The sequence below is a fragment of the Chrysemys picta genome, chromosome 10 (assembly GCF_011386835.1).
Source record: "Chrysemys picta bellii isolate R12L10 chromosome 10, ASM1138683v2, whole genome shotgun sequence".
Classification (NCBI taxonomy): domain Eukaryota; kingdom Metazoa; phylum Chordata; order Testudines; family Emydidae; genus Chrysemys; species Chrysemys picta.
In genome coordinates, this window is record NC_088800.1 from 8,530,969 (window position 1) to 8,556,382 (window position 25,414).

General features: G+C 38.0%; 1 protein-coding gene across 21 annotated transcripts in view; it reads right to left on the reverse strand.

The window, feature by feature from the left end:
* MEF2A (myocyte enhancer factor 2A) overlaps positions 1-25,414 on the reverse strand; it is a 159,846-nt gene that overhangs the window by 42,713 nt on the left and 91,719 nt on the right. For 11 of the 21 annotated variants that reach the window (XM_008165460.4, XM_005294843.5, XM_042856606.2 and 8 more), the window contains 2 exons: positions 3,765-3,902; positions 111-330 (listed from right to left, as the gene is read on the reverse strand). In XM_008165460.4, the coding sequence (XP_008163682.2) occupies positions 111-330; positions 3,765-3,902 (358 nt within the window). Of the gene's footprint in view, positions 1-110; positions 331-3,764; positions 4,100-25,414 lie in introns of all 21 variants that reach the window. The other 10 variants (XM_065559212.1, XM_065559216.1, XM_065559213.1 and 7 more) reach the window with 3 other exon arrangements.

Here is a 25,414-nt window from a genome sequence, read left to right on the forward strand (position 1 = left end):
CATTCAAGAAATCACAATTACAGCATACAGTTTTGCTAGTTTTTCATAATGTAAGCTTTATGGGAATTGAAGGGGAATAAAGAAGAAATGTAGCACTACTGAAGTCTTACCTGCATTGCCAGTACTTGGCGGTCTCTGAGGGGCTCCGGGTGATACATTTCGATGTAACGTGGCCTGAGGTGGGGAGAGCATGGTCGTGTCTGTTAATGATGAACTGGCTGCCAGTGATGGGGATACAAGGGAACTCCCTGGGTTACTGTAGGTTAAAGTATTGGGGTTGGACACTGGAACCGTAACAGACATTGAAAAGTTCTGGGGAGGCAAGCCAGGCTGAAAACAAAAACAAGAACATATTAATATTGCACAGTAATGTTTGTCAAGGCTATAATATTGAGATAAAGTCAGATTAATTATGTTAGTTTAGTAATTTTGTATCACGGTAAAAATGCACACTTATAAAACATCCACTCTGAAGAGACTGTTATTGTGATCTACAGTACTTTAGTTAAAGATACATTTCAATAAGGTCATTTATCAATGTCAGGTATATTAAGAGCTACAGTTTGTAAACATTAGACTGGAGATATTTTATTGATATTCATCCATTAACTTTAATCAGAAGTATGCCATTATTTAACATTTGATTCCCGATACCAGAAAGCCAGTTGATAAGCTATACATTTTAATAATCAATGAATCTGCTGCATCCTCAAAATGTAAGAATACATAAACATGCACAGTATAAAACAAAACTGAGTCAGTCATGAGACAAAAGAAAAAAGTTAGTAATGGTATATTTTTTCTGATAATATTGACATTGAAATTAAAGTATTACTATTGTTATCTATCTATAAAAACCCACAAATACTTTTTACAGACTAGAAAATTAAGAAGTGAAGTAGGTTTATTCCAAAATTGATTAGCTGATTTTTCATCTGTGTATGGGTATCAGAGTAATACATTCTATAGTATACAGAACTATTTACCTGAATACTAATGAATTTCTGTAAATTAGTTATATGTTAGAGTGCTAATTATTTGAATATAGAAATTTTGATTGAATCTTTATTTCTTAGTTACATACATACTCAATATGAAAACATTTAATACCCAATAAGCTTTAGAAAATACAAGGATTATAACCAAATTTTTTGAAATCATAATTTTATATAATTAAGAATTATAATGATCTGTTAAGAAGGCACTCTCCATATGTAAACATCCATCCAATAAGCTGCATTATTGATATTTTATTTTTACATGCAGGCCACTTCAAAGAACTTTTTAATATCTGACAAATTATTTATTTTTGCACTAAATTTTTAAACATACACTACAAATTTTTAAGCAGCACAAGGCAACACCTTCAACAATTCCAAAAATGTAACAAAGGCAATGAATAGTAATATCCTTGTACGTGTTTCTTTCTACGTAGAACAGGGTTTCTCAAACAAGGGTCGCCGCTTGTGTAGGGAAAGCCCCTGGCGGGCTGGGCCGGTTTGTTTACCTGCCCTGTCCACAGGTCCAGTCGATCGCGGCTCCCACTGGCCGCAGATCGCTGCTCTGGGCCAATGGGGGCTTTCCAGCAGCCCCCACTGGCCTGGAGCAGCGATCTGTGGGAGCCTCAATCAGCTGGACCTGCAGACGGGGCAGGTAAACAAACTGGCCTGGCCCGCCAGGGGCTTTCCTTACACAAGTGGCAACCCTTGTTTGAGAAATCCTGACGTAGAAGCACCCAGTGATAGCAATTTTATTGCTACAATGAAAACCCACATTTCACGCTGCCAGCCCATTTAGTGGGCAGGCTTTTAGATATGACCAACTACTCCATGCTATCTGTCTTTCCTCTCCTTTGACAGCAGTCAGCACAAAGTCTTTCATAAAGGCTAGGGGACTATTTTTTGTTATATGATCCACGGGTATGGAAATAAAACCATAACAGTTATAAATTAACCATATGTAAATAAACGTAGGGAGCTCTAAAGTTTACAATTTTAATCAGTCATTCTAATTATGGGAACTTTTTCAGACTGGAATTCATGGCACACAGTAGAGCCAGAGAAATTGACCTGAAAAGCTAATGTTTCTATAAGAGGCGGCAGCTTAGAGACTATACTGGAAGACTGTGACTACTTGTGAGAACTCAGACCTAGAGAAGATGCCCTGACACACCACTTCTCGATATCTAAAGTTTCAAGTTGATTTAAAGAACTACCATTAGGATTCTGGTTCAAAGACACAACAATGGCCACTGATGTAAACCCTAGAGAGGATTCTTCAAACTGGCAATGAGGGACAAAAGATATTGCCTGTGTACAAATATAGAGAGCCTAATGAAAGAACTAATGCTGAGTATCAAAGACTGACAGTACACAGTTAACCCAGAGTGATGTGGATTAACAAAGGAATTATTTCCATTACTGGAGAGTTGGTTGGGGACTATAGTCAGCTCTTGTATATTAAATCACTCAGTTTCCATGTAGATTTTAAGAGGAACCTAACCAGTCCACTTTTTAATTGCCACAAGAAATCCAATGATGTACAACTCAAAAGATATAGCAGAGCTTCAAAATTACTTTCATTAGGAGGCAATATTTTTCTTTGGCATATTCTTCAATTTCTGATTTATTCTATAAAGCAAAATTAATTTACTTTTAAAAAGGAATTAATATGACCCCCAACCCACCAAACACACCAATAAATTACAACAGTGGCACCTAAACGTCTTGAACCATGAGACCCCCTAATTCCTCTCCAAGACCGATGCTCCAGTAAACCAGTCCATGACCCCTAGAACAATCGTATTTCTATGTATACAAAATTGTGAAGCGCAGTAGGCAGTCTGGTTGGTGCTAATGTGAGGACTCAGGCCCCGGCCAGGTTTGCTTTTGGATTTGATAGCTGTAAAATGGCATGTGGGAGGTCTTCTGACCCTACAAGATATTGGGTAAAAATTTCAAGAAGTGGCTATGTGGTTTAGGTGCCTAAGTCTATTATCAAAAGTGACTTAGGCACTTGAGGATGAGATTTTCAGAAGGTATTTAGGTGCCTAAAGATGTAGATGGGCAGCTAATGAGATTTTAATGGGGGTCAGGTGCCTTACTGCTTAGGTACTTTTCAAAATCCCACTAGGCACCTATTACTTCTTTAATCACCTAAATACCTTTGGGGAAAAAAAATCACACCTTTAGGAGCCTATGTGCTTACATCACTTTTGAAAACAGGACTTCGTCTTTTAAGTCAGATGCTTTTGAAGATATTACCAATTGACTAATTTACTACAGGGAGAACAAATTCTCTGTATAAGGGCATCTTCCCAGGAAATATTTTTAAGCTGTTTGTCATTTGTTGTAACCTTGTTCCATTGCAGAGGGTTAAAAAAATAAAAATCTCTCTATATAAGTTATCTTACATCTCAGGATAAGAGTCCATCCTAGCTTTACAAAAAAAAGAAAAATGTTTTAGGCAGCATCTAGAAAGGGGGGTGGGTTCCTGAGAGTCATAAACAGGTATGAAACTTCAGGAGCACAGGAGGGGAGCTACAGACCCCCTGGGAAGTTTAAGAACTCCTAGTTTACATGATAGTTTCACATAACTTTCAGAATTTCTCTCACATACACGCATATGCATACATAATGAATAGTTATTTCTGCTTCATAAACAATTAAACCATCTTATCTTTACTGTGCTATTCAATGGTAAGCAAAACATTGTGAAAGTTCTCATGCACATGATAAAAACACAAGCCGTTCTTTAGTACTCACTGCGACTTTATGATTCCGCATCATATTATCAAACTCTTCATTAATTTTTTTATATTTTTCTTCTGTATGTGGCGTGAGCACATATGAAGTGTCAGGGTCCGGGCTGTCACACCCTCTGTGTTCCTTCTTGTTCAGAGCCTAAATAATGAAGTTAATAAAAAGAATCAACAAATAAAAAGTAGAGGTAAAATAAAAGTACTTACAGGGCCTCGCTTGAAAATAAAATCACTATCTTCATTTAGTTTGCTGTATCTGTCCTCCGATAGTGGACTGTGCTCAAAGTAATCGTCAGCATCAGGGCTCTCACAACCATTAAGGCCTTTTTTTCTTAAAGTCTGAAATACAATTGGAAAATTCACACACAAATAATACTAACTTGCCAAGACTTTTTGTAAGCTGAATCATATTCAGAGCCACTGAAACTATATAAAACTGTCAGAAACGCACCTCACTTTAAGAGACAAGCTAGGCCTTTCAAAATAAGTAGCTCCACAGGGCACCACGATGGAAGGTGCATTTTGAGGCATAGCCTCTCCCAGCTCCGATCTCATGGGTAACTATAACCCAGGGATTGGCAATCTTTGGCCAATCGCAGCTCCCACTGGCCGCGGTTCGCCGTCCCAGGCCAATGGGGGCTGCGGGAAGCGGCGGCCAACACATCCCTCGGCCTGTGCAGCTTCCCGCAGCCCCCATTGGCCTGGAGCGGTGAACCACGGCCAGCGGGAGCCACGATTGGCCGAACCTGCGGATGCGGCAGGTAAACAAACCAGCCCGGACCGCCAGGGTGCTTACCCTGGCGGACTGCATGCCAAAGGTTGCCAATCGCTGCTATAACCTAGCATTACTTTGGCCCCCAGGAATTCCATGACCAGCATTTCTTTTAGCTATCTGCTGATGTAATCAAGCAGTTTGACATATACAACTAACATTGAAGGCTACAGCAAGAGGTTAGAATTGTTAGTGGTAATAAAAAAATGTACTTCCCATATTAGCATAAGAATTCAGTGCAGCGGCTTTCTTCCTTTCTTTTTTTAAATAGTGTACTCTGTAAGGAGGATGTTATGCCAAAATAAATTACTGGCCTTGTATTAATAAAACATCAATGTTGGCTTCCCAAATTTTCTATTCTCACTAGAAAACAGTAAAATTAACTGTGTAGAATATAGTGAGTAAAATTTCCAAATGAATGCATTATTGAATGGTTTTAACAACATATGTAACAATTTGCCTGATTAGTTAAGGCACATACTTTCCTGGACTTCAGTCACTTAGCATACAACATGAAAAAAAGGACTGCATAGAACATGACAATCCAAGAAGAACAATGCTCAAAATGCAACTGTTTTTATTTTGCAAACCCTTTCTAAGACACTGCAGTTTTCCAAATGTAAGCTTTTTTCACGTGCATATCTTCTGCGGTGACTTAATTTTAATGCGATTGCTTTGTTGGGACTTTTCCTGTTTACTAAATATGGACCTGCTTCAACATCCCCTTAATGTACACGTCTCCCCACTACACAGCTATGAAATCAGCTACCAAAAGACAGGTTTTTGAACTTCAGGTCTCTTGCCTTTAAGATCTTGAAAAGTATATTCATATTCTTTAATGCTTATTTTTCCTTGGTATTATAAGTTCAGAAAATCCACATAGCAAGCAAGCTCATGTTTTTGTTTGTTTTAAATAGAATCTCAAAGTTCTCCACCTCTAGGAAGAGCTTATTGTTAAAAGAAAATTTGTCAGTGAAATGTAATCATAAACATTTAAATGTCAGAAGTGTGAGAGAGAACAGTGGTGCAGAGAGAATCTTCATTTGGACAGACAACGTATCTTTATCCAACTTGTCTTGGTCTTAAAAATAAAAACCCAACCCCACAGAATTAAAATCAGAGCTACCTGTCATTTCATGTACCATAGAGGAATTGCATTCTCAAGGCTTCCTAAGCAACCTGAAAGGTATTTGGTTCTGTCACCGTTTGAATTTCCATTTAACAATTGACAGTGAATCTACTTTTAGAAGAAGAATCTCAGTACAATTATTTGTTAGTTTTTTTTTAAATGTTATCTTTTTTCTGATTAATAAAAGTATATATCAATTCTTGATCAAACAGAATAAGGTGCCCAGATCTAATGGTGATAGGATCTACATTAGCAGCTTGGTAAGCAGACAAACTGTACAATTATCTGCAATCGAATTTCTTCAGAGAAATGTTCAGCTTATGCTATCAATAAAGCTAGAAAATTGTGTACCGATTGCATGTCCACTAAAAATAAACAATTTTACTTAGTATTTTGTTAGTAAGCAACCGATTGCTTAATTTCACTTCCTAATGGTAAGGCAATACTTTACAAAATTCAATTATGCAATATGAGATTCTCAAAGATCACAGGTCATCATTGGCGAGATATAATTCCTTCTCAAATTACTTGGCATGTGCTGTGTATCCCACACACACTGTCTGGAACTCCCACAAAAATTTAATCACTAAATCAGCATATGGGGGGAAACAGGTGTAGCTTTTTCTAACACCTGTCACAGCATTGATCTCTGCTGGTCTAACCAATCAGGTGGACACTTACATGGACTTAGCCATACAAGGACCTGCTGTTTAGGACTCTGAAGGTCGGAGACTGTTATCCCTCCCAACCCTTCTCAACAAGTTCAGGCTGTCAGTCCTCTACACTTTGGTATCAGCAGGGAAAATGTTAACACTGTATAATCTGGATTACATTTAACCTTTATAATCTATAAATAGAATTTGAATAGGTTACGTCTGTACATGGATCCGAATATACAAACTGTGCCCAGTCACTCCTTTAGGAGCAGCAGTAAAACATGTTATAGTGAAGCAGTATTAAATATGTAAGTAAATTAGAAAAAGACAGCCTGCAAGAAATGTACAGTGGATATCTGTGTGAACTCCAGCCTACATTTTATACTCTATATTATTTAAATATTGTGAGAGTTTTGATTTTTATAATATTTAAAATTGTTTTGCCAAATGTTTTATAGTAATTACACTTAAAATCTAGGAATCTCATAAGTGTCTCTCTCAGAATGCCCAAATAATCAGTACAGCTTAAGTGGAAACTTCAAAATTTAACTCTCAAAATGCATACCCACCAGTGCTGTCCACCAACACTGAAGTTTAGAAATTAAACAAACTATTAACGTAAAGTGTACATATATTTAGCCTAATATAAGAATGTATTCACCCTTTTTTCAATCGTCACTTTTTATTCTGATAGTAATGGGGTTAACCCTGCCTTGACTCATGAGGAAGTAAAATGCCTCAGTATCTCCACTTTAAGATTCTGGAAACCTTCACTCCAGATGGTGTTCCTGTCATTGTTAGAGAACTTAAAGTTATGGTTCACTATTACAGATAAATCCAAGTCTGTGTTTGATATCCAAAGCTCTGTTTCTTTATCACCAAAACATGAACTGTCACTTTGAGGACCTAACTGACATAAAAAGACTGTCTACTTTATCACTATCCAGTAGCATAATAGTAAAAAAAGTTTCTCCTGTATGGCTGGTACTAACAAGTGGAATGCTGTAATCTGTTAACAAGGCCAGGCGAGGCCTGTGGGAGACAGGCCAGCCTCAGTTTTCTCACAGGCTACAAAGTTAGACATGATAACAGGCTCTCGCTCAATAAAAAACACAAAGGTCATGACTACTGGGAATCAAGCTGTGTGTATGCAGGAAAGAAAAATTCCATAAACAAGTGCTGGCTCCACCCTCCATATTTTCTATGCTACAAGTTATTACTTCGACACTGAATGTAAGTAAGTGATCCTCCCAAAATTCTTTCCCAGATACGATCGCGAAGACTGAGAAATGTGTAGATCCCTGAAAATAAAGCATGTTAAGAAAAAAAATCAAAGAAGACCAAATAATCTTTAGGTAGCATATAGAGATGGGGTCACACACAGAATGTGTGTATGATACTAAACATAAAATCTTAAAGTTTTTGCAGTTCACGATAACTAGAACAAAAGAGTACTACTTATACTGGTATTTTTGTACACACAATTAAAAATTCTTATTAGAGGGAAAGGAAACATTTCATTTCATGTTCTGTAATGGAATGTTTAAGCATCATAAGGAAAGAATACTAACTCCTATTTTCTGGATTATTTCAGGAGTATATCTGGTCCTTGCAATAAATCTGTAGTATTTTCATTTTCTTTGTTGGTTCCCAGACAAAGATTTCTGAAAACCTTTTCTGATGGTTGTTTCCTAATCCACTATGTTGAGCTCCAATAAATATGTGTTTGTAGCTTGGATGTTACTCTGGATCATTTATTAGTTGATTAGATCAGAGAACTACAAGATTCTTGTCATAAGAAATTCACCATGTGTATTTAGAAGAAACCATAGCAGGTGTGGAACCTGTATATACATTAAAATTTAGTGAAAACAATAGCTTAATTGTGTTACAAATAAAGACATTGTACAAATGCCCCAGCAAGCTGTGATAAATGCTGATAACAGAGTGACTCACAAGTTTTAAAATGGCTTTGTTCCACCATGTAAAAATAAAATATGTAACTAAATGACTGATGGTTTTGTGTTGATTTTCGTGTAATGACTGGTATGAGGAAACACCATATGAGGATGTTAATGATGGATTAACCATAAAAGGTTCAAAAGTTATGTTTAGACAGCAGTACAAATGTTCCAATATTTTGCTGAACCTTTCTCCAACATTTTACTGTAAGCAAAATGCTTTTGATACTTGCTAGATAGAACACCTTGGTCAATTCCCCTACCAGAAATACACAACACGGATAGCATCAGTGCTCACTCCATGCCTTGCAACTTGCCAAAACTCTAATCTGGAGGGTTTCTAACCGTTATAAAAATGTAATTGTGTTCTGGAACTACTGACCTGATTTCAATCGGTAACATACATGCAGAGGCTGTGGGTTTGTAATTCCTAGAATCTAGTCCCTAGAACCATCAATTCCCTCCAACCTGAGCTCTGGGATCATCTCCTTCCATCTCCCATTCAGACCTTTCCACCATCCCTTTAAACTCTATCCTCACAAACCCTTGCCCCAACTCCAGGCCTCCTCCTCTTCCAAAGATGTGTGACATCCTCACTGTTACTACCCATCACAGTTGCTGGCAGATTTATAACATCTGCAGTGTCCACAACCTCTTTTTAAATCTTGCACTCTGAAGCTTTTCCAGATACACAAAAATTCACTTGTGCTGTTTCCAAAGCAAAATCTCTGAAGTTCACAAAATGAGAAAAGCAACGACTAGTCCCCACAATTAGAGGATGCAAGCCCAATAATGAATCAAATGAGTGGCGAGGAGAGGAACACTGGGACCCTGTCAAATCGCAGAGGCACACATTTTTAGTGCTTTGTCCAGTCCATTTTTAATGTTTCATTTGATGAGACTTTCCCTACTTTCCCTGTGAGATTTATTTTTACATATGGACAGCTATGATAAAAGAAAGTTAAGGTGCAGAGTCAATCATCCAGAAGTTAAGAATTCCAGGATTAAGGTTGCCTGCACATACCTCATCACTGCCTTGCCCTACATCACATCCTATTTTCTAGATTACTTTAGGACTATATCTAGTCCTTACAATAAATCTGTACTATTTTTATTTTCATTTTTCTTCTAAGTTTCCAGCCAAAAGATTGAGGCTCCAAGTGCATGGTCAAATAAGAGAGATAGAAATTAATTCCTCTTGGCTCAGTAACATGATGCTTCTGTCTGCACAACTCAAAATTACATTGGCATTCCTGCAACCATATTGCATTGCATATCTATTTTACTGTCTACTATCACTAACACTTTCTGTACTACAATGTCACATTTCTCTCATTGAATGAGTGTACTTCAAAATTATTTTTGATTTTATTGTATAGCTCCATTTTTCTTGATTAACCTCATTATGTTACTTTCCACAGTTTTGTGCTTTTTAATAGCTCTATGTCTGATAATATTTCTTCTCTGTCCACAGTGGTGCTCATGACTCCTCCAGCTACAGGATTAATTGCATTTGTCATTAAAAAAAAACCTGTTTACCGCACCTTTGAGATAATTATGATGTTAATCAGGACCAACCCTAATAACAATACCTGTTTAATATACTAACCAGGCAACATTACCCCCATAACTCAATGAAAGAAAATCTTTTTTCTACGTTAGTAATCAAAAATGTTACATTCTGGCCTAAGCAAAAAATGTGTGTTTTAAATAGAACTAAAAGCAGGCCACAAATGCTTGTAAACCTACAGGACAATGAATGATGCATTTAATTTTGCAACTTCTGTATGACTGCCAAGACTAGAAGCTTCACTGAAATATATAAACAGTGTTTATACAAAAAATTAAATTAGAACACAATAAAATAAACTAGATAAGTAACCAAAGTACTGCTTTCACAACAGTTACGTACCACCCTTGCAATTGAAGACCTTGACTTCTCAAAAGATGAGGTCTGTGATCCCTTAGTCAACCAACATCTAAAAATAAACATGCTTTCCCCCAACCAGACAGACAAGAACATATACCAGTGGTCGACAACGTTTGGTAAGCACCTTGAGGGATGTGCTGGCCGCCGCTTCTCGCCGCCCCCATTGGCCCGGGATGGCGAACCGCAGCCAGTGGGGGCTGCAATCGGCCGAACCTGCCGCGTCAGCAGGTAAATAAAACTGGCCCGACCCGCCAGGGTGCCGAACGTTGCCAACCCGACATATACTAAACAAGTCCTGAATACTCAACTCAGTATTCTAAAATAAAAGATGTATTTTCCACATTTTAATTTTTTCTCAATTTCTAGCAGTACTGTAATAGTAAAAAAAAAGTTTAGTATGTAAATTATTTACCATATATTGTCCAGAATATCAAGGTATCAAATAATTCTAGGTAAAGTGATGAAATACAAAGAAGTTTGGTAATGATTACATTCTTTGATCCAATATTACAGTATGTGGAAGAAAAGTTCTCTCTAGGATTAACTAACGGATACAGTGTTTTATAAAGAAATTAACAGGTCCAAAATAATAATACCAGGATTGGCCATTTGTACAATGATCCTTTATATTCCACTGTAGATAGAGCTATTCATCAATCTTAGATGCAGGAAGGTATACTGCTTGAAAGCTTATCATTACCCCTGCTGTATGCCACTGTCTAGCAAAAGAGTTTCATGTTCTAAAAGCTGGAACATTTCCAATATCTGGCAAATTTTAACCTGTATCTCTGGCTTTCCAAGGATTAACGCTAGCTGTCAAATTCCACTGAGATACAATAAAGACTGCACTCAGGATTCAAACCTCTGTTTCTAAAAGTAAAGCATACTGACAGTTTTATAGTAGATACTGTATGCAACTTAACTATTAGCTTGAAGCACTTTTGTTATGAAACATACATCAATGTAAGAGAGATCCACAAACAACTGGCCGCGGTTCGCCATTCCAGGCCAATGGGGGCTGTGGGAAGCAGCACGGGCCGAGGGATGTGTAATACAGTAGTATTATAATATGATGTACTGCTTTTACATACTTGTTATAGATTAGCGGCTTCTCTTAGATAACTGACCTCTTCCCAATTGTACAGGAGAAAAGGGCATTTTTCATCTCCAATATAGCAAATGCATTAAACGTGAAGAGTACAACAGGTAATTTGTTAGGTGTTGTAATTTGATGTTACCCAGTCTAACACTAACTAAATGCTGCAATGCCCAGAAGATTAAAAAGGGGCACCATTTTTTTCTTTTTAGAAGCAGAGATCTAGACAGTTACTATCAAGAAGAAAATGTATAAATATTGACACTAATACATCCCTGTTAAGTAGCTGCTCCACACGTATTATTGTTATTAAAGTTAATGGGAAAACCAAAGATGGAGCATCTACAGAGAGGTTGTTTATGAAATAGTTCATTTTAACTGACATGTATCAGAAATTGAATGATGGTTTAAATGCATAGGGTAAGTTCAACTCCCAGCTCAGTCACAGACTTGCTGTGTGACTTCAAGTAAGTCCCTGAAATCTACTGTGTGCCCCAGTTCAGAGTTAAACTAAGAAATGCTCTCATACTAAATGTGAGATTGAAATTGTAGAGAGGAAAGCTGTTCCAGTGGTTAGAGCTATGGCCTACACTCAGGAGACCCAGATTTAATTAACCACTCTGCCATAGATTTTCTGAGTGACGCTGGGAAAGGCACGGCTCAGTTTCCTATATGTGACATGGGGAACATAAGAATGGTCATACTGGGTCAGACCAATGGCCCATCTAGCCCAGTATCTTGTCTTCTGACAATGGCCATTGCCAGGTGCTTCAGAGGGAATGAATAGAACAGGTAATCATCGAGTGATCCAGCCTGTTGTCCACTTCCAGCTTCTGGCAAGAAGAGTCCATGGACACCCACAGCATAGGGCTGCATCCCTCACCATCTGGCTAATAGCCATTGACGGACCTATCCTCCAGGAAGTTATCTAATTCTTTTTTGAACCCGGTTATAGTTTTGGCCTTCACAACATCCCTGACAACAAGTTTCACAGGTCAACTGTGCGTTGTGTGAAGAAGTACTTCCTTTTGTTTGTTTTAAACCTGCTACCCGTTAATTTCATTGGGTGACCCCTGGTTTTTGTGTTATGTAAATAACACTTCCTTATTCACTTTCTCCACACCAGTTATGATTTTATAGACCTCTATCATATCCCTTTTTACTCCTCTTTTCCAAGCTGAAAAATCCCAGTGTTTTTCTCTCTCTCCATATGGAAGCTGTTCCATAGCCTTAAGTCATTTTGTTATCCTTTTCTGTACCTTTTCCAATTCTAAAATATTGCAGTATTCAAGCTGTGAGTGTACCATGGATTTATATAGTGGCATTATGATATTTTCTGTCTTAGTATGTATTCCTTTTCCGAACAGTTAGCTTTTTTGACAGCCAGTACATATTGATCAGATGTTTTCAGAGAAATAACAATGACTAAGATCTCTTTCTTGAGTGGTAACAGCTAATTTAGACTCATCATTTTGTATGCATGGTTGGTATTATGTTTTCCAATGTTCTTTACTTTGCATTTATCAACACTGAATTTTATCTGTCATTTTGTTGCCCAGTCATGCAGTTTTGTGAAATCCCTTTAACTCTTCGCAGTCAGCTTTGGACTTAACTATCTTGAGTAATTTTGTATAATCTGCAAATTTTGCCCACCTCATTGTTCACCCCTTTTTCCAGATCATTCATGAATATGTTGAACAGCACTGGTCCCAGTACAGATCCCTGGACAACACCATTATTTACCTCTCCTCATTTTGAAAATTGACTATTTATTCCTATTTTTTGTTTTCTTTTAACCAGCTACTGATCCCGAGAGGATCTTCCCTCTTACCCCATGACTGCTTACTTTGCTTAAGAGCCTTTGGAGAGGGACCTTGTCAAAGGCTTTCTGAAAATCCAAGTACACTATATCTACCGGATCACCCCTGTCCACGTTTGCTGACCCCCTCAAAGAATTCTAATAGATTGGTGAGGCATGAATTCTCTTTAAAAAGCCATATTGACTCTTCTCCAGCAAATCATGTACATTTATATGTCTGATAATTCTGTGCTTTACTACACCTCTACCCAGATATAACGCGATCCGATATAATACGGTAAAGCAGTGCTCGGGGGGGTGGGGGGGGAGTGGGCTGTGCCCTGGTGGATCAAAGCAAGTTCGATATAACGCAGTTTCACCTATAACGCTGTAAGATTTTTTGGCTCCCAAGGACAGCGTTATATAGAGGTATAGGTGTATAATTTAAACCAATTTGCCTGGTACTGAAGCTAGACTTACCCAGCCTATAATTGCCAGGATCACCTCTGGAGCCTTTTTTAAAATTGGTGTCACATTACCTATCCTCTAGTCATCTGGTACAGAAGTTAGTACATACCACAGTTAGTAGCTCTGCAATTTCACATTGGAGTTACTTCAGAACTCTTGAGTGAATCCCATTTGGTCCTGATTTATTATTTTTTAATGTAGCTATCTGTTCCAAAACTGTCACCTCAATCTGGGACTGTTCCTCTGATTTGTCACCTAAAAAGAATGGCTCAGGTTTAAGAATGTCCCTCACATCCTCTGCAGTGAAGACTGATGCAAAGAATTCATTTAGCGTCTCCGCAACAGCCTTAACTTCCTTGAGTGCTTCTTGAGCACCTCGATCCAATGGCCCCACTGATCGTTTGGCAGACTTCCTGCTTCTGATACACTTAATTTTTTTCCTGTTAGTTTTTGAGTCTTTGGCTAGTTGTTCTTTAGATTTTTTTTTTTGACTACTTTTCACTTCACTTGCCAGAGTTTATGTTCCTTTCTATTTTCCTCAGTAGGAGGTAACTTCCAATTTTTAAAGGATGGCTTTTTGCCTCTACCTGCTTCTTTTACTTGGCTGTTTAGGCCCGGTGACACTTTTTTGGTCCTCTTATTGTGTTTTTAATTTGGGATTACATTTTATTTGATCCCAATACTTTCTTACCTCACAGGGGCGTTATGTGGATAAATACATTGAAGATTGTGCAGCACTCAGATGCTAAGGTGATAGGGGCCAGACTTGCAGAGAGAAATACCTGCCACTCAAACTGTCTAGTTTCTCTCGTTTGGCCTTCATTGATTAAAGTAAATTTTCTTCACAAAAAATGGTTTAGTCTTTTATGAGGTCTATGGTCTTCCATAAGAGAAGTAATCAGAAAAAGAGGTTTATCGTATCAAACATGACTTATCCGGGTTGCCATGAATTAGACACCCAAAGAGGTCCTTACAGACGTTTCAGTACTAAGTGCCTATCTTGTAATTTCTAGATAGCTGTGCAAATCTGCTCCTTGCATAAACTTCTGATTCTTTGCTCAGTGACCAGTCTAAAATAATAATATAGGATAACTTTCCAGCCAGGCTGAAGGCCTGGCCTCCATTTTCCCCACAGCAGGCACAATTTCTTTCTGCAAAATGTGCAGGCATATTTTGCATCCTCAAATGAATTCTGTATGAAACTCCAAGTTACTTGCCCTTTTACATACCTTATTGTGAATGTAAGCGTGTCTACACAGCAAAGACAACCTGCGGCTGGCCTGTGCCGGCCGACTTGGGTTTGCAGGGTTCGGGCTGTTTCATTGCTGTGTTGACTTCTGGGTTCAGGTTGGAGCCCTACCACCTTGCAGGATCCCAGAGCCTGTACTCCAGCCCGAGCCCTAAGTCTATACAGCAATGAAACCACCCCACAGCCCTAACCCCAGGAGCCCACGTTGACTGGCATGAGCCAGCTACGGGTGTCTAGTTGATGTGTAGACATACCCTAACAGTACACTTATCATTCAATCCAACAAAATACGTAACACAGAAATTCACAGGGACTGAATGTAATGGCCACAAAACAGGAGACTCCAAGTTAACAGGTGAAAAAACGCAGTTAATTCAGTATAGGACATTTCTTGAGCATCAGTGGATCTCATCAGCACTCCATGCCATCAATTCACCCGCATGTTTTTTCATCCCCAGGATAGCCTTATACCTAAACCATTCTGCATCAAATCTTAGAATCCAAGGACAGGAAGGGACCTTGAGAAGTCAGCTAGTCTAGTCCCCTGCACTCATGGCAGGGGTAAGTATTATGTAGACCATCCCTGACAGGTGTTTGTCTAACCTGCTCTTAAAAATCTGCAATGATGGAGATTCCAACCCCTCCCTGGGCAATTTATTCCAGTGCTTAACCACCTTGACAGTTAGTAAGTTTTTCCTAATGTCCAATTTAAACTGTCCTTGCTGCAATGTAAGCCCTTTGCTTCTTGTCCTGTCATCAGAGGTTGCTTCTTGTCCTATTCTCCTCCTTGTAACAACTTTTATGTTCTTGAAAACTTATGTCCCCACTCAGACTTCTCTTCTCCAGTCTAAACAAACCCAACTTTTTCAATCTTCCCTTATAGGTCATGTTTTCTAGACCTTTAAATCCTTTTTATTGCTCTTCTCTGGACTTTCTCCAATTTGTCCAATTAAAGTCAAGATATACCACATCTACCACTTCCCGAAGGCTTATTACCCTGTCAAAGAAAGCTATTATGTTGGTCTGACACGATTTGTTCTTGACAAATCCATGCTGACTGTTACTTATCACCTTATTATCTTCTAAGTGTTTGCAAATTGATTAATTATTTGCTCCATTATTTTTCTGGGTACTGAAGTTAAGTTGACTGATCTGTAATTCCCCGGGTTGTCCTTATTTCCCTTTTTATAGATGGATACTATATTTACCCTTTTCCAGTCCTCTGGAATCTCTCCTGTCTTCCATGACTTTTTGAAAATAATCGCTAATGGCTCAGATACTTCTTCAGTCAGCTCCTTGAGTATTCTAGGATTTATTTCATCAGGCCCAGATGACTTGAAGACATCTAGCTTGTCTAAGCAATTTTTATCTTGTTCTTCCCCTATTTTAGCCTCTGATCCTACCTCATTTTCACTGGCATTCACTACATTAGACGTCCAATAGCTACTAATCAATTGCTACTTATAAAGAAGTGCAATTCACTAAAAAGATCTGAAAGAAGAGAGTCTCATTAAAACTCAGGGTTGCGGGGTTGGGTTTTTTTGTTTTTGTTTTTAGCGATACACACAAGTCTCAGATTACCAGAAAAAAATCTCAATACAAAGTTTCCTTTCATAGCCAAATCCTATTCCCAATTTGGCCACTGACTCATTAGCCATAGGAACAAGTTAACAACCTCAACTTTCCTGTCAATAAAATGGAGATAATACTGAGCTTCGTAAAGCACTTTGAGATTTCCCAGATGAAAACTATTACAAAGAGGCAATAGCACAAACTTTTCAGAAACTAATTTGGGAAACACGATTTGTCTAAACAATTTGAGTCTTTTCTAAGTAAAGCCCCCTTGTGCATAGATTTTAAATAAAGTTCGATCTACAATGCAGACACTTCGGTTTTTCCACTAGGTTTCACAATACCATGTTAAGCCAATGATTAACAAGTTAGTTTATTTATCTTGCTATTCTTCTAATAAGGCTGAACCAATGTCTATCAATGAAATAGCCACAATTCAAACAAGTTTCTTTTAGCAGCAACCAAGTAACAGGCAGGTTTGGCTCAACTCTCATTGAAATTCATTAAACAAGGTGCTGTACGTTCTAATATCTGACAAGTGCACTATTTCAATGCCTGAAATAGATCTTCTGCAATTAACACTTTGAATAATGAGCTTTTCAATGATGCACTACTGGATATAAACTTAGCTACAAGGTCATATTTGCCAAGATTTGAACTGTAAATAATCAAGACAACAAGAGCAGAACCTTTTAAACTCCATAAAAATATCATTAACTTTAGTGGGGTAGAGAAAATAAAAAACTAAAAATAGGAAATTTTCCTCCTAAACTAAAATTTCTTACTTCCTATTAGAGATAAATTGGTAAATATGACAATGTTGGTTAAATGTTAATTTTTAAATTGAAATTTATCAATAGTTTTGGATGATAAATGTAACTGATAATTCATATATTAACAGCCTGTCATTATGAATAAATTCAAACTCCCATATACAGTAATTACATTATTGGATTCTGCAAGAATGGCAGGGCAGGAAAAAAGATCTGATTTAATATAGCTACAAGAAAAATGACACCTGCATCGGACTTTTGACCACTGGAATGTATCTATTCTACTTCTTAGATATTATTCGCAATGATTTAAAGATGACATCGCAAGCGAATAGTGCAACCAGTTATTCTGGGGATTAATGGCACAATCTCCACCTGCCAAAAAAGTATGAAGGGTGGCATATAAAACTGAGAATGTTTCAAATTGCATTCGGAAATTCAATAGCATTGCCTATATTAGAACCAAATGACATCTAAACAAGGAATGCTAAGCAAGGAATATTTAAAGATGATCCTTTTCTTCCTTTAAGTAAACATTAATAGGATTAATGGTGCATCTATACAAGGCTTTTTGATGATTAAGTGGAAGCTTTCACCTTATCTCAAAGTGTGCATAAAAAAAGGGATGCCAATGCACACTTCATGCACGCTGAAAATTCTTTTACAAAGGTCAGTATTATGAACTCGGCTCAGATCACAATAGAAAGAGGACTGTTGGTAAGCAGACTGTTGGTGGATAGAAACAGTTTTCCATATCACAATAATTACCACCACAATTGGCCCCTTTTGTGTAAGTCTATGCATGGAAACTGAACTACACTTCTACCTCCAGAAATGGACCCTGGAGGAAAGAAAGAAAAAAAAAAAAAAAAAAAAAAGTTGAGGCATGTTTCAGGATGGTGCCTAGAAGCTTGCACCACCATTGCTCGGTCTCTAACCACTCAATGGGTAGAAGAATTACTGAATCATAGAAACTAGTGATTAGGATGACCAGACAGCAAATGTGAAAAATCGGGACAGGGGGTGAGGGGTAATAGGAGCCTATATAAGAAAAAGACCCAAAAATTGGGACTGTCCCTATAAAATTGGGACATCTGATCACCCTACCAGTGATGGAAAAAAGACATACCAGACATGTAGCTAATTCAAGACTGTTTTCTAATTGTAAATATATTAGTGCAGATTTACAACCCCGGTTTGTCATTCAATTAGTAATATTAGTTCTTTTTTCCTCCCTTCATAAGTTAAGCTATGCAACCCTTTAACCGTTTTAGTAACTCTTTTCTGAACATTCACCAGTTTTCTAATCTCTGATAATGACATGGCTGCAACTGACAGAAACGTTCCAACTGTGGTTGCACCAAAGCCCTAACAGAGGGGGACTATTAACTCCCTGTTTTGGATGGTAAATTTCTGAGTAGGAGGTCAAAAACTGCATTGATATCTTTTGCAGCTATACAACATTCCACAATTTGTCAATATGGCAACTTGCACTGCTCTAGAGCCATTCAGTTTTTTTTGTATAAAATTAGATGTATAGCTTTTATTGAAAATAACTAATACATTATCTGAAAATACTTTGGGGTCTCAATTGTGGTGAAACTGGGTGTGAATATTGAGAATGGGCCCTGAGAGAGTTGAGTTAACAGCACATCTTGAGTACATAGTGAGGCCAAAGGCTCCCTAAAAAGGTCAGTAGAAAAAAAGACAGCTACTGTGATTCTTCAAGATGTACTATTCATATGGATTCCATGTCCCACTCTCCCTTCCCACTACTACAAAGTCCTGCTTATCTGGAATTCTGTATTGATGAAAGAACTGAGGAATGGTTGGGCTCACTTTGCCATTTCTACCCCTCAGGGTTATGGAAGGGACAAAACATTCAGGATGCAAATGTGACCCCTCAAATGACACCACTGGCCAAAAGAATCCAATCTTGGATGCATGTGCAGCAAGAGCGGAATCCACATAGACAATCATTCAAAGTAGCCCTGGTTATTCTTTATTTATGAATGATAAAAAAAATGTCTGGGTTGAATGGGTCAGTTTAAAAGCATGTTTCAATTCAGCATTTTTGAGAAATACCAGATAAATAGGATACTATGGTCTACTTATTTTTAATATATATCATTTGCTTTTAAACACAAGTGGATTCCACTCGTCAGCTACAATAGCCATGGACAAGGATCATGAGTTCCACACTAAACCATGCATTATATGACTGTTTATAGGCCATCATCTAAGTAAAGTCTGGGCTAAAAATATTAAACCCTCATTTGAGAAGTTGCAGAAATAAATCTTCCTTTAAGATGTCCAGTCATACATCTAATAAGCCAGGTGACATCCTAGCACATAAAATGTAAAAGAAAATTAATGTAATTCAATTCAATTATTTCATTACAGAAAAAAAAAAACTAGTTTTATCCTGGTAATGTTTCATTTTCAACCTAAATGATGATTAAAATGTACATGTTTAAGCAACTGGGTGTTATTCCAAATGATTTATGCATCCTGAAAGGAACTGTACATAACTCACTTGTCATACTCCTTAATCAAGAGTATGACGAGTACATGACAAAACAATGTAGCCAATCCTGTACACTATACTATTTTGTAATCTGAAATGTTAAACAATAACTTGGTTGGATCAGTAAAAAAAAATCTGGTACAATGCCAGTTTTAATTTAACCTTTTCCTCAAATACTGCAGTTTGTGATTTGTTTTCCATCTACTCAGGACTAAGTGATTAACAGACTTAAAAAGATTATTCAAATTTGGACCTAAAAGCAAGTAATATCAAGTAGACTTTTCATACTGGAACGTTAAATTATGATGAAATTATATAAAATTTAATTCATAGCACGATAGCAGGAATTTTCTGTAGTCAAATATGCAAGTGGTAAGAGTATTCATGACACAAACATCGTCTTAAAAATAAAATCCTCTAGCAGTAATGGAAACAGATTTTGCTCTGGCTGTTATGAATGTTCAATATTTTGCATTATTCCAATTAAGATTACTTCTAGTACATTGTAAAGGAGAGCACAATACAGTGAAAATGAAGGGTGTTTAAATGGTTTTGTAATTAGATTTTAAAACATTCTTCAGATTTAAGAGGTATAAATAGCTCACACCTTTACTAGCTAATAACGGTTATATGTTTAATGTGATCTTCATGAAAATGCTACGTCAGCTACAAGGATAGCATGAGCCAATAATTTGAAACCATAATAATTAAAAGTAATTTAAAATTAACTAATAATTGCAGAACGTTCCTTGCAGTTAGCGATTCCCCTTATGGAGTAAACTACCCCTTAGTGTTCCATTTAACAGGGACTTGCCCCACACCAGCATGGAATTTGGTATACTTTAAAAAATGGTGTCTGTTAAGGTCTCAAATATTCAAAATTTTAAGATCTGGACCAGATCTCTGGAAATTTGCCAAGTATACATCAAGCAATAAATACTTAAGGTAGGGATGGGAACCAAAACCAGATATTCAGCAAATTATTTGAGAAAAAAAGAGTATCATTTGTATTCAGAAAAATGTGCAGAAAGATTGGTCCTGTGACATTGATCACAAGGGTCAAAAAACAGTGTTAACCAAGGTCTAGGGTTTTGTACATAGAGACCTCAGCCTGCTTAGTACCATGGCAAACACACCATTAAAAATCCTTTCCCCCTTTTATTAAAGATAAAGAAAAGAAGGAAAACAGTTAAATATTTGAAATGTAAAGTATTAAATAAAGTTTTCATTTTAACATCCCTTGTTCCCCTTCTCCATAGCTAGAGAGAATTTTTAGAAGGAAAACCCCTTTGTTTGACAGTCTCTTAGCTAGTATTGAAGATGGCAATAACTGTCTTTTTTGGGAAAAGAGAAGAAGTTAGTTGAAATGGGTTGCAGCTGCTGTTGTTGCTGCTATTAAAATCTGATTCCATTTTATCCCAGGTGGTGTTTAGGATTCAGCTGGACCTGGTAGAGATGGTGATGTTATCTGGGTCCCCCTCTCTCTGGCCTGGTCTGGTCAGAATATTTTGCAACAAAAGTTCAGGATCCCAGGAGATGGTGGGGGTGGCAGCGATGACGGCGAAGCTTGCTTAAGTAGCCTCCATCTGTTATTTCCCCCCCCTCCCAAGTTTCTTTCTTTAAGGACCCCAAAAAGGGTATAGTGGGTAGAACAGCCCCTCCCCTCATTTTGGCCACCAACTAGGCCTAGTTTCTGACACACCAATTTGATTCATTAATTTCCAGACCCACATTTTCTTGTTTACCAAGCATGATCTCAAAACAGTCCTTGAGTTATATCAGTACGCCTTTTTGTTTGGACTAATTCCTTTTTTTTTTTTTTTTCAGTTTATAGCACTCTTCATTAAAAATAACTTGACCTACTTTTCGTGGTTAATTCATAAACAGCCAAAAGTTATAGGTAAGGCTATGATTTAGACATGGGTATTTTTAATAAAAGAGTCACGGACAGGTCACAGGCAATAAACAAAAATTGCCGGCATAGGCACCGGCTTCCTCCACGCCCGGGAGACGCTCAACACCGTCCCTTGGCCCGCGCCGCTTCCAGCAGCTCCCATTGGCCTGGAGCAGCGAACCGCGGACAGTGGGAGCCGCGATCGGCCGGACCTGCGGACGGGGCAGGTAAACAAACCAGCCCGGCCCGCCAGGGGCTTTTCCTACACAAGTGGCGACCCAAGTTTGGGAAACACTGATTTAGAGGAACAGAACTTATCCTATTCTAAATGACGTAGCAGCAGATGTTGTTAATTCATTCTCCAGCAGTCATTCTTCCCTCTGAAAGTTTGTTTCTGCTTCCAGTAACAAGTTCGAGTAACAAGCTAAGGAAGCTGAAGATAAGGTGCAAATCAATGTAATCCCAACTACTATATAAAATATTCCACATCCTGCAGAGCAGGATACAATTCAAAGACAAACTTGACATTTTTGCTTTTAAATTAGAAATAGTATTTTAAACCAGAGGGGTGGAATGAATATCTATCTAGGCACACAGATGTGCCCTCAAAAGCAGTCAAAATGTGCATGAACTATAAGAAAAAGCAGCTTCATTCCTTTAAAATCAAGTAAATGTGAAAATTCTGTTTTCTTTAAATTGAAGACAAAAATACAAACATTAGCTTCATGTCAAAGGTGCAGTTACTCTATCTTTGTTATCTCTACAAAACATTAGTCCAGATGCTGGTTAGGACAAGCAGAAACTGTAGCTTCAGATTATCTGGAGGCAAATAAATTAAAATGTGATTTGTCCAAACATGAAACAACAACATGAAAAGAGAATGCTGTATTTTTCATCAGCCTAGAGCTGTTTTTTTAAAATCTATTCTACTTTTGGCAATTCTCCATATATCAGACATCAGGTAATACAAAATGACATTATCTAACTGGCAACAAAGAAACTTTTTTCTAACGGTGTCAGCTTTCCTAAAATCACGAATGATCTGTGTCATTTTTAAAAAACATGTCAACGTTACTTAGTCATCACAATGCCAAAAGAAACAATTTGCGCAATGCCAACACAAAATGAAGATGCTATCTGCATGTTTTACTTTTAAAGTGGATAAATACAACAACATGATTTTATGGGAAGATCTGAAAGTTAATAAAAGACCTTAGTTCATATTTAAGAACATCATGAATGAACTGTCTTTCAGGCTCTGGATATTTGTAAATGTAAGACAACCTATTCACAAACACAAAAGAGATGTAATTTCTCTTTTTCCAAAATATTTTTAAGTTTTGTCATTATGAAAATATTTTCACCTTTCTTGGAAACTATTTCCCCTCCTCTAACCTCATATGGGAAAAAATGTTTCGTGATCTGGGATTTTATTGCAATAGACATCATTGGAAAAAAATAAAAATTAAACAAAACAAAAACAGGAGAGTATTGAATCTACAAGCTACTTCCCACTGAATTATGTTCTAAAGTCCTCTTTGATTTGGTCTAGTTTTGTCTCATTCCAGGTAAACATCTCTTGGCATACCGATTACGGACAGCTGGTCCATAATCGCCAACATATATTGCAAATATTTGCACCAAAGTGGATCTGTTCAATCTCAAAAAAAAAATTTTTTTTAATCTTGCACACAACTACTTTTGCATAATTCTTTAGTGAATTGAGACAGATTGGGCTTCTCTCCAAGTTAATCAGAAAGCCTTCATGCTTCCAGGGCAACATACCCATAGATTCACTAAGTGTTTGTCACTTCATTCTTGCTTCTGATAACTATTGACACTATACTTTCTCAAAAGGGTGCTAAAAAGTAAGAATTATGATTGTATCAACATTAATTAATATTTTATTCTCAGTTATGTAATTATGTTTTCTACAATTTGATGCAAAAGTTTTTGCAAAGCTTCCTTCTCAACATTTTCACCTTTTTCTTTCTTTCTTTCATACATAGAATCATAGAATATCAGGGTTGGAAGGGATCTCAGGAGGTGATCTAGTCCAACCCCCTGCTCAAAGCAGGACCAATTCTCAACTAAATCATCCCACCCAGGGCTTTGTCAAGCCTGACCTTAAAAACCTCTAAGGAAGGAGGTTCCACCACCTCCCTAGGTAACACATTCCAGTGCTTCACCACCCTCCTAGTGAAAAAGTTTTTCCTAATATCCAACCTAAACCTCCCCCACTGCAAATTGAGACCATTGCTCCTCGTTCTGTCATCTGGTACCACTTAGAACAGTCTAGATCCATCCTCTTTGGAACCCCCTTTCAAGTAGTTGAAAGCAGCTATCAAATCCCCCCCCATTCTTCTCTTCTGCAGACTAAACAATCCCAGTTCCCTCAGCCTCTCCTCATAAGTCATGTGCTCCAGACCCCTAATCATTTTTGTTGCCCTCCGCTGGACTCTTTCCAATATTTCCACATCCTTCTTGTAGTGTGGGGCCCAAAACTGGACACAGTACTCCAGATGCGGCCTCACCAATGTCAAATAGAGGGGAATGATCACGTCCCTCGATCTGCTGGCAATGCCCCTACTTATACAGCCCAAAATGCCGTTAGCCTTCTTGGCAACAAGGGCACACTGTTGACTCATATCCAGCTTCTCGTCCACTGTAACCCGTAGGTCCTTTTCTGCAGAACTGCTTCCTAGCCATTCGGTCCCTAGTCTGTAACAGTGAATGGGATTCTTCCGTCCTAAGTGCAGGACAACCCCAAATTGTATCGAATTTTGTAATTTTTCCTTTGGATTATTCTTCAGCAGTTATTCACTTAAAAGACAGTAGTCTTCTTAACATTAAAAAAGGTAACAAACCAATATATGATTATTATACACCTCTTAAAAATTACTTTTATATTCTGCAAAAATAATTTGATGTAGTCGTTTTTCCCCCCAATATTATCCATACATCCAATATTACCAAGTAGTTCCGTTTAGGACAACCTATAACTGAGTGTAAGGTGTAGCTATATCAGCGGGAGAGGCTCTCCCACCAACACAGAACTGTCTACACCAGCGATTAGGTTAGTATAACTACGTCACTTAGGGGTGTGGATTTTTCACACCACTGAGCGATGTAGTTATACCAGGGGTCGGCAACCTCTGGCACACGGCTCGCCAGGTTAAGGACCCTGGCAGGCCGGGCCAGTTTGTTTACCTGCCGCATCGGCAGGTTCGGCCAATCGCGGCTCCCGCTAGCCGCGGTTTGGCCGTCCCAGGCCAACCGGGGCTACGGGAACCAGCGCAGGTGAGGGATGTGCTGGCCACGGCTTCCCGCCGCCCCCATTGGCCTGGGACGGCGAACCGCGGCCAGTGGGAGCCATGATCAGCCGAACCTGCCGACATGGCAGTTAAACAAACTGGCCCGGCCGGCCAGGGTAAGCACCCTGGCGAGCCGGGTGCCAGATGTTGCCGACCCCTGAGTTATACCAATGGGTCTGTAGTGTAGACCTACACTATAAATCTTTTGAATATTAATTTGCTAAATAAATTGCAATAGTTCAGTGTTCTAAACTCTACAGCTATATAACTGTTTGCAATGTTGTTGTAGCCATGTTGGTCCCAGGATATTAAAAAAGAGATCGTATTTCTTATTGTTAGTATTACCTCACCCACTTTGTCTCAGCTATACTATAGACTAACTTACATGATCAGATTTACTGGTATAACCAATGAGAAAAGTGTTAAAAAAGGAAACAAATGTAAGGCCCCAGATTGCAAGCTGTTTCTTACCATTATTTTAAAGACTCAAAACTATTCTTGATCAACTTCTGTGC